The sequence below is a fragment of the Pelophylax lessonae genome (assembly GCF_965119305.1).
Source record: "Pelophylax lessonae genome assembly, chromosome: 6".
In the NCBI taxonomy this organism is placed as follows: Eukaryota; Metazoa; Chordata; class Amphibia; order Anura; family Ranidae; genus Pelophylax; species Pelophylax lessonae.
The window spans coordinates 272,266,183-272,283,468 of NC_138773.1; the positions used below are offsets into that span (position 1 = coordinate 272,266,183).

Below are 17,286 nucleotides of genomic sequence, written 5' to 3' on the forward strand. Positions count from 1 at the left end.
CTAAGACCTGGTGTCCGGAAAGGGGCTCGGCAAGAGTTGGTGATTGATGCTTGCTAAGACCTGGTGTCCGGAAAGGGGCTCGGCAAGCGTTGGTGATTGATGCTTGCTAAGACCTGGTGTCCGGAAAGCAGGTGTTGGTGGTACTTGCTAAGTACCACTGTATATGCCTTTGAGAACAAACCCTAATGCTGGCCACACACTGATTTTCTAAGAGACATTGATCCTTCCCAAATGCTCATGGGAACACCGAGGTTCCCAGTTCTCAGGAGATGTTCCTGCACATTGCTGGAACATCTTCTCATGAGATTTGGGACCCCTGGCATTCACAGGATCTCGCCATAGGGACTGTGACCTCACACTTTCTTAGGCACTATGGGAGGGAGTGACATTTTATAAACATTTAATGCATTGTTTTTGAATGAATTAGTTGCATTTTAGTTCAAGGTTCAATTTCAGGGGCGTTAATAGTATGTGTGCGGATTTACCTAGTGAGCCATCTGAAAGCCAGGATGAAAATGAAGTCAATAAGTTGGCCTTAAGTAAGTTTTTAAAAGTAGCCTAACTCAAGCCATTGGTGTGTCAAGAATGATACAGCAGGCATCTCCAGATATTTGCTGCTCTATTCAGATTTTACATAGATTGCCTACAAAGCCTAGGGTTCTCTGTTATTCAGTTTTAGCCAGGTGCCCTGGCCAAGCATTTGGCCCACCTTCTCCTGCACTCTACATTTGACCAGTGATGCCTCCCACTGTGATGAACCAATAGCAAAGATTAAGAGTTAGAAGGGGCAGGACCATGAGACCTGTTTCAGTATTGAACACAAGAGTATCCTGTGGTTTGCAAAACCTAAGAACTTTTTTTTTTTTTTTACCGATGGAGAATCAACAATACAGTACAGTAAACCCCCGCTCCATCGCGGTTCAGTTTTTGCGGTCCCGGTATATTGCTTTTTTTTTGTAATGTTATTTTACTATATAAATCATTAAAAATGAAATATTTTTGTGTTTTCCATAGCTCTTGCTATGTCTCTCAGTATCTTTTATGTGTTTAAATGAGTTTCTATTGTTTTAAAAGTGTGTTTAAAGACCTTAAAATGCTTTTACATGTACAGTGACAGTAAAAAAAAACATGCCTACAATGCATTTTAATAGGGTTTTTCTATTTCGCGGATTTTCACTTTTCGCGGCTGGGTCCAGAACGTAACCCCCGCAATGGAGGGGGGTTTACTGTATACCTTAGATAAAAACATTTTCTTGCAAAATAGACTGCACCTTTAAGAAATATTTCACTTGATTTATGTCTAAGCTATTATATGTTCCTGAAATCTTCTCTGTATCCCATTTAGGTCATGCAGTGGAGAGCACACCAGGAGGAAGCCGCTAGATTAGAATCTGCCATCGCTGCCAGGAGACGACAAGAAGAAGAGCAACAAGAAAAACAAAGAAAAGAGAAAGAGAAGCTGCAGAGAGCAGATGAAAAGGAAAAAGTACAAACATTCTAACAATTTGCATACGATATTAAGAGCTTAAAGAGAACACCTAGATGCATTCTAATTACCCGTCTGTTTCTGCTGCCCATAGATTGGATAAAGTGTGTTTACACAGCATTCTAGGAAAGCTTTTATTTTTCTTGTATCCAGCTAAAGCCATTAATAGCTCAGAGAAACTAAATCTTACCATGCTGCATTGTGCTGTGAGTATAGCACTGCCTGAATGATTCTGGAAATGTGGGTTTTTGTAACAGTACTAGAGAGACTGTGGGAATGCTTGGAGTGCTGCAGTCAAGTACCCTGCACTGCAGTACATTCTCGTCACAAGTCAGCAACTCTGTGCAAAGTAAACTTTGCCGCACAGCCATCTTCCTTCATTCACTGTTGTAACAAAATACTTCTCAAACCTGCATTCTTAAAGAAAACCAGCCATGACTCGGTTGCCTAGAACTTTGAAGACTTATGACTGATGTGTAGGTGTCTCTTATTTATAGCTGTATCTTATTTAAAATGTATCTCTGGGCAAAAAAAAAAAAAAAAAAAAAAACAACAAACCTAATTATTAGATCTCTGAAAAAAAAAAACAGCAAGTACAGAAAAATACCTGTTGATCTGCCAGAAATCCACTAAGCTCCCAACTTACTGTAATTGACAAAGCAGCTTCTGCTGCACTGAAAACCTTCAGGCCTGCCTGAGTTTACCTTTATGGACATCACCTTGAAATGAAGAGCGGTACGGTGTTTTGTAGTCCAGCAGGGGAGAACTCAGGCAGTGCTGACAAGGCTTCTTGGGAATTCAGTGCAACAGAGACACTGTGCTATAAGCTCTCTTCAGTAAGTTAGTAGCACACTGGGTTTTTGGTAGAATGAACAGGTATTTTTCTGGACTTGCAGCAGTTTAAACGAGGCTAAAAATGGGAAATGCACAGGTATTGAAAAGATGTAATGCAAGTGTTTCTTTTTTTATTTTTAAACAGATTTCCCACAGGAGGCTTTGTGTCTTCTCTGTTAACCACTTGCCGACCGCCGCAAATTTACTGACTATTTACTGCGGCGGTCAGCCCCTCACAGGCAAAGCGACGTAGTACTACGTCGCTAGCCTGTGAGGGTCTCGGGAGCGAGCGCGCGCCGCCGGAGGCGCGCCATCTCGCGGTCACGGACCCCCGCGCGCGTGTGTCCGGCGGACCCGATTGTCCGCCGGTCACTCGCGATCGTCGGTGGAGAGGGAGAAAGGCAGGCAGCTGATGTAAACAAGCCGCCTGTCATTCTCCCCTGTGTAGGAATAGTGATCATACGGTTCTACTATGTAGGACCGTTGATCACTGTTCCTGCACCTCAAGCCACAGCCAATCACAGTTAGAATCACGCCCCTAGGGACACACATAACCCCTCATTCTCAAAAAAAGTTAACCCCTTCACTGCCAGTGTAATTTTACAGTAACAGTGCCTATTTATAGCACTGATTACTATAGTAATGTCACTGGTAACCCCAAAAGTGTCAAAAATGTCAGTCAAGGGTCCGATCTGTCCGCCGCAATGTCGCAGTACCGCAAAAAAATCGCAGATCGCTGCCATTACGCGTTAAAAAAAACAACAAAAATGACAAAAAACTTTCCCTTTGTTAGTAAACGCGATAACTTTTGCGCAAACCAATCAAAATACGCTTTTTGTGATTTTTTTTACCAAACATATGTAGCATAAAACAAATTCGCCGAAAATGTTAAAAAAGTTTGATTTTTACATTTTTTTGGGGGGGAATTTCATATAAAAAAATGTGAAAAATATTGTTATTTTTGCAAAATTGACGCTCTTTTTTTGTTTATTGCGCATGATCAAAAAATCGCACAGGTGATCAAATACCACCAAAAGAAAGCTCTGTTTATAGGAAAAAAAGGACGTCAAATTCGTTTAGGTACAGCTTCGCACGACCGCGCAATTGTCCGTTAAAGTCACGCAGTGCCGAATCGCAAAATAGGCCCTGGTCAGGAAGGGGGTAAAATCTTCCGGGGCTTAAGTGGTTAATACAGGATAGAGCTCAGAGTGTCTGCCGACCACCCAAGGCCCTTGTAACATGGGGGCCCAGGTTACTTGTTGCATGCTACATGGAGGGGTCTTCTCGTTGACAAAAGGGTGACATTGTCCCCTAGCCACCACCTGTCCCAACTCAACCAAGTTTGCACCACTTTAAATCTTATCTGGATCCAGCTTTTCACTGTGTGTGTCCTACATGAAAGGCGCCTGTGCTTTGACCTAACTGTGTGCCAGTGTTTCCAACCTACTAGATTGAAATTTACTGATACAACACCCAAAATTTACTGGCACAGCCAAGTTTTTACTGGCATTACCAAAAGTTACAAAATTACAGTTTTAAATGCAAAATTCAGAATTTAGGCTACAAACAAGTATAATATTCAATTAGCAATGTGATTTAAGGTAGATATTAGGGCAAAAAACATATTTCTTATTTTATTTTCAATATAATAAGTATTTAGCTCAAAGCCAGGACTCAGGAGGAATAGAAATTAGAAAAGGAATGCATACACACATGAAATTGACTCTCATAGTGACACTGACAGCAGTGTGCAGCAGCATAGATTCTGATGAGACCTCACCGACAGGACACATCCCCTCCTAAATCCCAGACAGTCTCTGGTAGGACAAAAAATATTTGCATGTTGTAGTATATTTTAGGCTACTGTATTTTTTGTCATTTTTTTGCCTTTTTTTTTCAATTTAAGGCCTTGCAGAACACAAAGACAGCAATTTCAACCCTCCCATTTTGCATGGGAAGGCTTTTCTTAAAATGCTTTTTGACACAGAGACTTTGCACCTTCGTAATGCAGATCTTACATTAATACTCAAGGTCTGTATTCCTCTTAGAAACCCTGCAGCTCTAAGAGAAGCAGACCTCAATCTGGCCTGGGCACAACTCCCCGTTCCTGTCTTAGCTGCTGGGTACATCCTAGGCATGGACAATTGACAGGTGGACTTCCTCCAGTGGCAACGCCTAGATCTGTAGGAATGGCCTCTCCACCCAGAGGTGTTTCAGACTCTCTGTTGCAGGTGGGGGCACCTGACATAGACCTTCTGGCATCATGGTTGAACAAGAACCTGGATATGTTTATAGCTAGGTCCAGGGATTTTAGGCATAACGAAGGGTATTCCAGTGATCATATTGCACCACCCCCCCCACCTCCTTATATCCTGCTCCTCTAAATTGTCTGGATGTGGCATGAGCTGTAGGAGTCTACCTCTCAGCTACAACTTCCTTCTTTGTCCTTCACAAAGGTTCTTGTAGAGCAGGGATCTCCAAACCACGGCCCTCCAGCTGTTGCGGGACTACAAGTCAAATGAGGCATTGTAAAACTCTGACGTTCAAAAACATGACTAGGCATGATGGGAATTGTAGTCCCTGAACAACTGGAGGGCCATAGTTTAGAGACCCCTGTTGTAGAGGGTTCACTGCATCTCACTCCACTGTTGCTAGGTGTATACTGTAAAGGATAGGGTTTCACATTTCCCTGTTAGGACACACTCAACCAAATCTGTTAGTGCCTCATGGGTTTTTTTAACATCGGGCATCTGTTTTCCCAGATTTTCAAGACTTCCAACTGGACTTCTGTTCAGGCACTTGTTAAATTTTACCCTGTCGATGTTCATGCCTTTCCAAATGCCAATTTCGATTGTAAGATCCTTCAAGCTGCTCTCTGAGTTATTGAGTCCTTCTTTGATCTGTTGTTCTGTGGGCCTGTTGGCATTTTTTTTCTGTATGGTCCACCCCTCAGTTAGACTGCTTCTGAACATCCCACAGTCTGAACTCTGATCCTGTTTCATGTACTGTATTCCAATTATAGGATTTTACTAGTAAGTCAAAAATCCTAACTTGTGCATTTATCAAGCAAATATAACAAACATTTTCTAGTGATATATTTAATAGACCAAAAGTGAGCAAATATACTGTGAGTTCATTGTTGGGGATTTCATAAACTTTTAATAGAGCATTATGCTGTACAAGCAGAAACCGTGAGTTCACTTTGGATTAAGATTACGTACTGTAGTTTAGACATACACTGCCTGGCCCCAAAAAAAAAAAAAAAAAAAGTTGCCACCAAAAAAAAAGGTCACACACATTTCGTTGGCTTTGATCATGGCATGCAATCGCTGTGGCATTGTTTCGAATAAGCTTCTGCAATGTCACAAGATTTATTTCCGTCCAGTGTTGCATTCATTTTTCACCAAGATCTTGTATTGATGATGGGAGAGTCAGACCACTGCGCAAAGCCTTCTCCAGCTTATCCCAAAGATTCTCAATGGGGTTAAGTTCTGGACTCTGTGGTGGCCAATCCATGTATGAAAATGATGTCTCAAGCTCTTTGAACCACTCTTTCACAATTTGAGCCCGATGAATCCTGGCATTGTCATATTGGAATATGCCCATGCCATCAGGGAAGAAAAAATCCATTGATGGAATATCCTGGTCATTCAGTATATTCAGGTAGTCAGCTGACCTCATTCTTTGGACACATGCAGTAACTATCCAATAGGATAGTTGCTGCATGCTTAGTTTAGTTAGTTGCTTAGGTAATTCCATGTTGCAAATTTTTTTTTTTGGCCAGGCAGTGTAAAAAACAAAGCCGATTTAGCAAGTCAGTGAGCCTGCATGTATTAGAATTGATTTATGGCTTAGAAAATTATTTTTTATCATGATAATTATTTAGGAAGAAATTTGATTCTAGCTAGCTTTACAGATAATGTTCATTCTTTAGATAAAATTGAATTCCTGATGTGATGCTAATTTCAGTTGTATATTTTGCAAAAAGCAGTTTGAAGTACATTTTTTGCAAAAGAATGCCACTTTGTTTCCGTGGATCTCCTTTTGCTCATGACTTGTTTATTATTGAGCTGCAGTTGTATTGTCTGTCTCCTCACCACCTCTGCTTTTATCAGTATTGAATGACCCTAAATTATTTCTAAATAGGAAGTTCAACAATCACCTGTAAAAAAAAACATTGTGAATGCTTGTGATGGATTTTACAAATATAATTCCCACTTTAGAAGCATTTTCTTTTTCCTGCTTGACCCAATCTCCAACCTTCTGTGTAATTCACCAGGATTATTTGCAAGCGATGGCTTCATTACCAGACAATGGTTTGGTAGTGTTTACTGTGCCGTTTACTGCATTTCAACTTGATTTTTTACAGTCCTACCATGCTGTCAAAAAATCATTTATTTTACAATAATGCTGCAGTCTTTCAAACACAATTTAGACTGATGCAGGGAAGCAGGCACCTAGAGGCAATACTTTGGTTTTCCACGCTAAGAGCCCAACGCAGTTGTACTTGACATGGGGATTTTGATAATGAAAACAAATAATAACTTCTTACCAATATGCTAACACTTAAAGCCTCTAGGCAAACAGCTAAAAAAAATATGCAGATGAAATACATATATGTGAGCTATTTCACCTGTCAAACCAGGTCTGGAATAACAGACCTGTCTTTTGCACTGCTGCAAAATAAAGAATCAGCAGACTAGTGAACTCACCCTGCTCTCCTCTCCTATGAGCATATCCCCTGCTCCCATCACTAGTTTGTTTTTGCAGATCTCTAAAGGGGACGTACACTTAGCATTTCTAGTTTAATATGAAATATTGTATCATCATGAATCCTCACCTCCTGTGTCCCTTTAATAGGGACCATGGGAATCCAATCCTGCCATTGCTTATATGACTTGGTAAATCAAATAAACCATACATATTTAATGGGTTTTATGGAAACCTGTTATAATTTTATAATTTTATGTTGGTACATGTATTCCAACAGTCCCATATTTCACCAGCTGGCAGTGCTACCAGTGCAATTTGAAATTATAGGAGCTACTGGCTATAAGTTAGTACATTAGCTAATGGCTATAAGTATGGAAGTGAGTACATATCTGTATTGCCACAAGCAGATGGCATTAACCATCCTAAACTGTTATGTTAGTTATAGTTACAGTGGTGATCGAAAGTTTGGGCACCCCAGGTAAAAATTTGTATTAATATGCATAAAGAAGCCAAGGAAAGATGGAAAAATCTCCAAAAGGCATTAAATTACAGATTAGACATTCTTATAATATAAAATGTTATGGGCTAGCGCTGAGGATTAAAACTGCTCTAATATTATTAAAAAAGATAAATATGGTAAGCTGCTGCTGGTATAAAAGGGGGGTGCCTTTAAAAGAGAGTATAAAAGTACTTGCGCTGCTTGTCAATAAATAATATGTGTACAAATCAAAATTTTATATCGTGCATAAAGTGCTAGTGCTTAACCTACTATGCAAAATAATAGAAAAAATATCTTAAGTGACAATCAATATGCATAAATAGAAGTGAGCCAAAAAGATTCTAAACAAATATTAACTGTTATGGTAAATGTCTTATTTTCTTCAATTAATCACGTGATCTAATAGTGACAATATTTGTGCAAAACATAAGTCCAAAGTGCTGCGTGCTCATATAAAAGTGCCGGTGCTCTCTGTTCACGAGTAGGTGCTCCCCTCTTGGTCCCCTACTCACCAGAAGCCAAATGATAAACCGCTTTAAGGATATTCTTTGGTGATAATAGCCTTGATGGACCGCCAAATAAACAACCTTATGGGTGTACTGCAGCTCACAACATCCAGGTGATGCTCATAAAAGAGAGAGATGCTAGCATCGTGAAGTATGTCAAAACTTTATTCGATGCACACATTAAAGGTTACACTTACAATGTAGTAGATAGTCAAACGCCTGAACACCATCCCACGGGTCGCCACACAGATGGCTGTACTCTCTCCCCGTGTCTCCGGAAACCAGAAGTCGGATGCGGCCGGACGTAGTACGTATTCGGACGAACGGCTTGACGCATTTCGCTCTGCAAACAGAGCGTTATCAAAAGCGGGTGCGTCACGGATACGTACTATTATTTATATGCTTACATAATTACATAATTGGGGACACCTAGAGGAACCGGAAATGGAACACCGCCATCTTGGGACTCACATCATGACGAACTTCCTGTTCGCCGCCATCTTGCTATCCCCTTATCCCTCTATGCTGTGTGTAAGGATATCAACCCCACTGCTCTTTATTTATAACTCTTAACCATATTACATACATATCGGGGTTTATATATATCAGTCATATCCTTACAAATTAACATAAATGCAAGATATTTTATTAAAATAAACAAATCCGTAAAGAGACCGGAAATGGACCCGCCATCTAAGGACTCTCATCATGATGGACTTCCCGATTGTCGCCATCTTTCTGACTACGGCCCCTCTGAACTGAGCTTTTGTACAGTATATTACCCATATCCATATCTATCATATATCGGGGGTCTTCTAGTTCCGGTGACTTTTTACAGCCACTACATCATACAAATTAAATAAAATAAAATACTATACTTATAACTGCATACGTAATGAACTCCTATTAGTATGACCACCTCACACACATCTTAACCACCTTAAAAACTTTATTAAATAAATATATCATATATTATGACTATGCTAGCGACCCATATCAATAATAACTAAAATTTGCCCTAAACAAATAAATATAAATATATATTGATGGGTTGTGAACTATAAATTCTCAAGATTCTATGGGCCCATATTATATTTAAACATTAAGTTGTAATGTACAAATGCACAAATTATCTTTAAAACGTGCAATAAACCTGCCAATAAATTACTTAGAAAGGCTATAATTTATTAAAAGAATTATACTAATTTAATATTTGTTTGGTAATTAAAATTACTCTTATTCTAAAGTTATCAAAACTTGCTAGAAATTATTAAAAATTATTTAAAAAAATTATTATTAAAAATCATTAATAAAACAGTTGATGTCCAGTTCTACGTTCAAACCTGCGGGGACCATGGTTTTTAACTGTTGTATCCACCAAGTTTCATTTTGGGACACTGCCCTTTTCATATGTGTCCCTCTCCAATGGGGAATGATCTTATCTATCCCACAGAAAATCATCTTTGTAGGGTCTTTGTTATGACACAATCTGAAGTGGTTGGAAAGGTTGTGTTTACGGAAACCCTTCTTTATATTGCTTATATGTTCCCTTAACCGCACTCTCAATTCTCTAGTGGTGCGACCCACGTATTGTAGGCCGCATTCACATTGTAATACATATGTCACATGTGTACTTCTACATGTGATAAATTGGTTGATTTCATACTTTTTCTTTGTCGTCCAGGATTCAAAATTCTTAATGCTTCTTCTTTTGTCTTTACGGCAGGTATTACAGGCCACACACCTGCCACATTTATAAAAGCCTGTTTTGTCCAAAAAAGTTACCAATTTTTTTGGTGGGTCAGGGATACTCTTAACTATTCTATCCTTCAAAATGGGAGGTCTTCTATAAATGAACTTTGGTTTGCTAGGCAACATTTGTTTGTATATAGAATCCCTTAGCAAAATGCCCCAATGTTTTTTTATACTTTTCTCAATGTGTCGATATTGCTGATTGAATTCTGTACAAAACACAATATCAAAAGTTTTTTTATTATTATGATTTGTTTTAGGTTTGTCGGCCAATAGTCCTTTCCTGTCTAAGCTCTCTACTTGTTTTTTCACTTTATCTAGATGCGTCCTTTTGTACCCTTTTTCCTCAAATCTATTGATCAAAACCTCAGATTGTTCAATAAAATCACTATCTTTATTGCAATTCCTTTTAATTCTAAGCATTTGGCTCTTCGGAATAGCCGAAATCCATTGTGGGTGGTGGCCACTGCTAGTTGGAATGTAACTATTCCTATCTGTGCTTTTAAAATATGTTTTGGTAAAAAGGTCAGAGCCATTCTTAAAAATAGTGAGATCCAAATAATTTACCTCCTTAATACTAAAATCTTCAATAAAAGTAATTCCATAAATATTATTATTTATTTCAGACATAAAATCTATAAAAGAGTTATGTGACCCCTCCCAGATAATAAAAATGTCGTCGATGTATCTTTTATACATCTTGAGAGGGGTATGGGGTCTTTTAAAAATCGTTTCTGCTTCCCATTTACTCATGAACAGGTTAGCTACCGTGGGGGCATATTTAGCCCCCATGGCTACACCCTTTGTCTGATTAAAATACTGTCCATCGTGCCAAAAGTAGTTATTTTGCATCGCCATATTTAAAATATCCAAAATAAAATCTATTTGTTTTTGTGGGAGCTTTTTCTCTTTTGTTAATGCCCATTCTACGGCTTTGCTGGCATCCTTCTGTTTGATGTTAGTATACAAGGAATTGATATCTATACTTGCCAAAATGGTGTTTTCTGAGATTTTGATTTTAGATAATTGATTAATAAGATCTTTGCTATCTCTAAGGTATGCTGGGCAACCCTGTGCAATGGGTTGCAGGTGGTAGTCCACATACTCCCCCACTCTGGAGTATATGGACTCCACACCATTAATGATGGGACGTCCTGGGGGGTTGGTAGTACTCTTATGTATGTTAGGATTATGGTATATAATGGGTTTTCTGGGTTGTTCAGGTACTAAATATCTGGCTTCTTTTTTGTCTAGGATTCCTTCTTTTTGTGCCTTTTTTATTTTCTTTGTCAACATAGCTTTTAGTTTTTTAACTGGATCACCTCTTAATTTTGTATATGTTTCTCTGTCTTCTACTAGACGGTTAAGTTCTGCGACATAACTATTTTTGTCCATTACCACTATTCCTCCACCTTTATCCGCAGGCCTTATTATAATGTCATTGGCCTTCTCGAGTTTTTTTATGCTCTGTTTAATTTCCTTACTACCTTTAATAGGGTGTATAGATATGTTTTCTATGTCTTGTTCGACCATCATTTTGAAAACCTCTAAACATTGATTGTTGGAATTCTTAGGATTGAATGTGGACTTATTTCTTAGTCCACTATGGACATATCCATCTCCTTCTAAAGTGCTCGTGGCTGGTTTATTAAAAAAATGTTTCTTAATGTTTAAAACTCTAACAAATTTGTGCAAGTCAATAAAAGCCTTAAATTTATTCAACTGTTTCGGTGGTGCATACTTTAAACCTTTATCTAAAATCTTGAGTTCATCCTCATTAAAAATTTTTTTACTAAGGTTAAAAATTCCTGCGCCTAAGCGTCTCTTTTCCTTTTTCTTCTGTCCTCCTCTACATCCTCTCTTCTTACCTCTCCTCCTTGGGGTGGTTGTGTGTTGTGATTCCTGTATGGTCCCCCTTGGGGAGGGTGTGTATTGTGACCCCTGTATGGGCCCCTGTATGGGCCTCTCGGTCTCCAAAAATGTTGTCCCCTTGGGGGGCCCCAATACTGTCCCCTTCCTCTGTACCCCCCTCGTCCTCTCCCAGGTGGTCTCCCAGGGCCCTGTTCCCAAAAATCCCCTCTGAATGGGGGTCTGTAATAATTATCATATTGTCTATCTTCTTGATAATGATCCCTTGGAGCAGGACTTACCGGGGAGATGGGTTCATATCTATTATGTGTGGGTACATTGTATCTAGGGGATTTTTGATACGGTGCGGTGTTTCTGGTGTCCCTGACTGGGGGGAAGAATCTCCAAAAGGCATCAAATTACAGATTAGACATTCTTATAATATGTCAACAAAAGTTCGATTTTATTTCCATCATTTACACTTTCAAAATAACAGAAAACAAAAAATGGCGTCTGCAAAAGTTTGGGCACCCTGTAGAGTTAATATCTTGTACTGCCCCCTTTGGCAAGTATCACAACTTGTAAACGCTTTTTGTAGCCAGCCAAGAGTCTTTCAATTCTTGTTTGAGGTATCTTTGCCCATTCTTCCTTACAAAAGTCTTCCAGTTCTTTGAGATTTCGGGGCTGTCTGTCACGCACTGCTCTTTTAAGTTCTATCCATAGATTTTCAATTATGTTGAGGTCAGGAGATTGTGAAGGCCATGGCAAAACCTTAAGTTTACGCCTCTTGATGTAATCCCTCGTGGATGTGTTTAGGATCATTATCCATTTGTAGAAGCCATCCTCTCTTTAGCTTTAGCTTTTTTCACAGATGGCATCAAGTTACCATCCAAAATTTGCTGAAATTTTATTGAATTCATTCTTCCTTCTACTCGTGAGATGTTCCCTGTGCCACTGGCTGCAATACAACCCCCAAAGCATGATTGATCCACCCCCATGCTTAACAGTTGGTCAGAGGTTCTTTTCATTAAATTCTGTGCCCCTTCTTCTCCAAAAGTACCTTTGCTCATTCCGGTCAAAAAGTTCAATTTTAACCTCATCGGTCCACAGAAATTGTTTCCAAAATGCATCAGGCTTGTCTATATGTTCATTTGCAAAGTTCAAACGCTGATTTTTGTGGTGAGGACGTAGAAGAGGTTTTCTTCTGATGACTCTTCCATGAAGACCATATTTGCACAAGTATCTCTTTATAGTGGAATAGTGTACCACAACTCCAGTGTCTGCCAGATCTTTCTGGAGGGATCGTGCAGTCAAACGTGGGTTTTGAATTGTTTTTCTCACAATCCTGCGAGCTGTTCTGTCTGATATTTTTCTTGGTCTTCCAGATCTTGCTTTAACTTCCACTGTTCCTGATGACTGCCATTTCTTAATTACATTCCGAACAGAGGATATTGACATCTGAAACCGCTTTGCTATCTTCTTTTAGCCTTCTCCAGCTTTGTGAGCGTCAACTATTTTCAGTTTCAGTTATCTAGACAACTGCTTAGAAGATCCCGTGGTGCTGATTGTTGGGGCAAGGTCAGATGAGTCTGGGCATTTAAAACCTTTGAGATTGACATCACCTGGTCTTCCCAGACGATGATTGAGAACAAGCCATTACACTGGCAGGTCTCAGCCTTGCAAAGGGGGCAGTGCATGCTATAAATTCTGCAGGGTGCCCAAACTTTTGCAGACGCCATTTTTTTGTTTTCTGTAATTTTGAAAGTGTCAATGATGGAAATAAAATCTAACTTTTGTTGACATATTATAAGAATGTCTAATCTGTAATTTGATGCCTTTTGGAGATTTTTCCATCTTTCCTTGGCTTCTTTATGCACATTAATACAAATTTTTACCTGGGGTGCCCAAACTTTCGATCACCACTGTATGCTGCTCTATCAAATTACACAGCTTTTTATACATATTTTAATACAAAGGTTTTCCTACATCTACTGCTACTATGATGGAGTTTACTCCACCCTCGCCCCTGCAGTAGTAGTCTTAATTGTCTTGTTCTATTATCTGTAATGGAAAATTATACAAACCAAAATTCCAATGTCAAAAGTAAAATCCTCATCATGGCTATGATAGTTGGGCAGAACTACAAATTCACACCCAACAATACACCCAGCAGAGCAAGAGCAGGGGTCTCCAAACTTTCTAAACAAAGGGCCAGTTTACTGTCAATCAGATTGTAGGAGGGCTGGACTGTGGCCAGTTGGAGTAGAAAATGCCCCAATATCAGTGGGGGTAGACAATGTCTCAGACTCGGTGATCAGTGGGATTAAAAAATGATATGGCGCCTGTGGTCAGTAGGAGGGGAGAAACAGTGCTCCATCACTGGTGTCAGTGGGAGGATCAGTGCCCCACAATGTCAGTGGCAGGTCTAGTGCCCCATCATTGGTGTCAGTGGGGGGACTAATGCCCCATCTTTGTGCCAGTGGGAGGAAATGAGTGCCCCATCATTGGTGTCAGTAAGGGGACTAATGCCCCATCTTTGTGCGAGTGGGAGGAAATGAGTGCCCCATCATTGGTGTCAGTGGAAGGATTAGTGCCCCAACAATTCAAACAGTGGAAGGAATAGTGCTCCATCATTGGTGTCAGTAGAAGGAATAGTGACCCATTATTGGTGTCAGTGGAGGGAATAGTGTCTCATCATTGGTATAAGTGGAAGGAAAAATGTCCCATCATTGGTGTCATGGCAAGAAAAAACAGTTCCATCATTGCTGTCTGTGGGAGAAATTGTGTTTCTTATTTGTGTGAGGAATAGTGCCCCAAGGGCTGCATACAGGAAAGCAAATGTCTGCATTTGGCCCCCAGACCACAGTTTGGAGACCACTGGCATTGAAAAAGAAATCTCAAATGGTGTACTTCAGTTTAGTGCCAGTCAAACCTAACTGCACATTTAAAGGGTTACCAAGATATCAGGTAGAATTGCCCTTTGTACTTTCTGCTGTTTAAACAGTTCACTCAATATATCAATTTTGATGGTATCGTAGAAGTATCAACTAGATTTTTATATTTCTCTTCCCTTGTCTGTAGGATAGGTTTATCTGAGTTTCCAGCACCATCCACTTTGCTATTGCCATGAAAGTGAATCTCATTTTTATTTTGCTAAATCCAAAACCAAAAATGTAATATAATACACCTTTCCAGACCTTAGATGTGGCTGGCTGCACTTGTTTTTTTTTCTCAGACTTTTCTTCCTTTGCTAGTAACAGGTCTGTGTGAGGATGATTACATAGTTACATAGTTACTGAGGTTGAAAAAAGACATCAGTCCATCCAGTTCAACCTATGATGTGTGTGTGTGTGTTTGCTGCTAACCGTACATTGTATACCCCTGTATGTTGTGGTCTTTAAGGTGCCTATCTAATAGTTTTTTGAAACTATCAATGCTCTCTGCTGATACCACTGCTTGTGGAAGAGAATTCCACATCCTTACTGCTCTTACAGTGAAGAACCCCTTGCGTGTTTTAAGGTTAAACGGCCTTTCCTCTAGTCTTAGTGAGTGGCCACGCGTCTTATTGTATTTCCTTTCTCTGAATAGGTTTTTCCATATGCTAGGGTTGCTAGTACAATATTTGTACATGGATATCATATCCCCCCTCAAGCGTCTCTTCTCCAGAGAGAATAGGTTCATTGCTTGTAGTCTTTCCTCATAGCTGATGTCCTCCATTCCCCTAATTATTTTTGTTGCCCTTCTCTGGACTCTTTCCAGTTCCAGCACATCCTTCCTGAGGACCGGTGCCCAGAACTGGACAGAATACTCCAGATGTGGCCGGACCAGAGTCTTGTAGAGAGGGAGAATAATCTCTTTATTTCTGGAGTGAATCCCCTTTTTTATACATCCCAGTATTCTGTTGGCTTTGCTTGCAGCGGCTTGGCATTGCATTACGCTTAATCACTATACTGTATATATGGAGGAGCAGCAATATCACCCTATGACAGGAAGTGCTTTAAGACTACAGAGCACCTAATCCTCTCCTCATCTCCATACCAACAGCAGAATTTATTTTGTCCACAGAGAACTGCGAACAATGCAAACTAATGACAATCAGTTGAGGCAAAGCACACAGGAAGTTTTAGCTCACTAGATTTCTGTCAGGAACTAGCTGTTGGTTTTTTTCCTTTCATTATTATTAATATACAGGATTTATATAGCACTTGAAACAGATATAACAAAATGCTTGTAGTTTATTTTTTGTAGCTAAAGGGGGCAAATAAGAGAAGTACATTTTTTATAGTTTATATACACTTACGTAAGATGCCAGTGGGTGATTCAGCCCATCAATCTCCATATCTGCAGAATCCGGTTAGGGTGGACTGGATTTTAATACGCACTGGCGAGAGAGTCAGGTATTTTGCAGAGAGACTACTGTACACGCTCCATGAAAACAGAATCAATGTGCCTGGAGTGGTGCAGGTGGGTGATTTTATGGAATGCGGCTCTTTGTCTTATAAATGTTTCCACTTAGTTAGAAATGAAATCAGCAGTGAAGCCACAGGAAAACAAAGCACGGGATTTCAAGCCTCACAGCACATTTATACTGAATTGTATTTGCAAGAAACAATATCAAGATATTCTGGCTTCTGGGATTTCCTTTTGTATAGCTTGTCACGCAGGCTTAGGTGCATTTTAGTCTGAACTTTCTTTTTGCCTCACGCGACAGATACAGAAGTACAAAGCCGATAGGCGACAAGCGTGGGAAGAGCTACAGAGAAGAGATGAAGAGCGCCTGGAGCAGCTAAGGAGAATAATGACGCAGCAAGCTGAAAAAGACAGAGAGCGGTAAGAGTGTAGTTGGTGTAGTGCAAAACTAATGGGGTTTCTTTAGTAAAGTGGTGCTCCCAGCAGAGTTGGACCCTTTACTGTGCACCTTCTCCATCCTTCCAAGTAGAGGTAAACAAGATTGTTGGTTGCATGACTGTTGTGGCTGATAGAAGTCATCCTCTAAGGACTACCTTTACACGGGCATTCCGATCAGGCCCACCAGTCCATTTTTCAAGCGGACCTGATTGGAAGCTCCATGCAACTCCATGTGTAGGCTGATGTAAACAGACCTGTATCCGTTTACACCTGCCTAACTCCGAGTCCATGCAGGCCCAAAAATTAAAACAGACGGCATCCTTTTCCATTCCTCCGGATCTAAATGTGACAGATTGGAGGTTGCCTAATGTAAACAGACACATGTCTGACCACAGAGCTATTGCAGGTCCTCTGGGTCTTCTGTGTAAATGCGGACACATACTCAATGGGCACAGATGTAAAAAAAACTGATATCTGTCCTGTTCAGTCCCAATTCAGCAGATGATCTGCTTATGAATCCCCTACTGAACAGAGTGGCTCCCTGTGAAAGGGTCCTAAGGCTAGCCGTACACATTTTGTCTTCTCTCGTTCAACCCCGCGGGTAATAAAGAGAGATCAAAAGATATCTCTATTGATGCTAAATGTGTAGAATATTCAGTAGCGTTATAGTGTAGTGTAGATTATAGTGTAGAGTAATTTCCTTTGATACCAGCGGCTGTCAGAATACCCAAACAGTGACTGCATCTGAGGTCGCAGTCACTGATCAGCTGACAGGTTTCCACCCAACTGCTTTAATTTTT

General features: G+C 40.0%; 1 protein-coding gene across 1 annotated transcript in view; it reads left to right on the plus strand.

Moving 5' to 3' along the window:
- CCDC148 (coiled-coil domain containing 148) overlaps positions 1–17,286 on the plus strand; it is a 396,666-nt gene that overhangs the window by 337,476 nt on the left and 41,904 nt on the right. Inside the window, 2 exon segments of the mRNA XM_082260329.1 lie at positions 1,346–1,486; positions 16,350–16,468. Of these exon segments, the coding sequence (XP_082116455.1) occupies positions 1,346–1,486; positions 16,350–16,468 (260 nt within the window).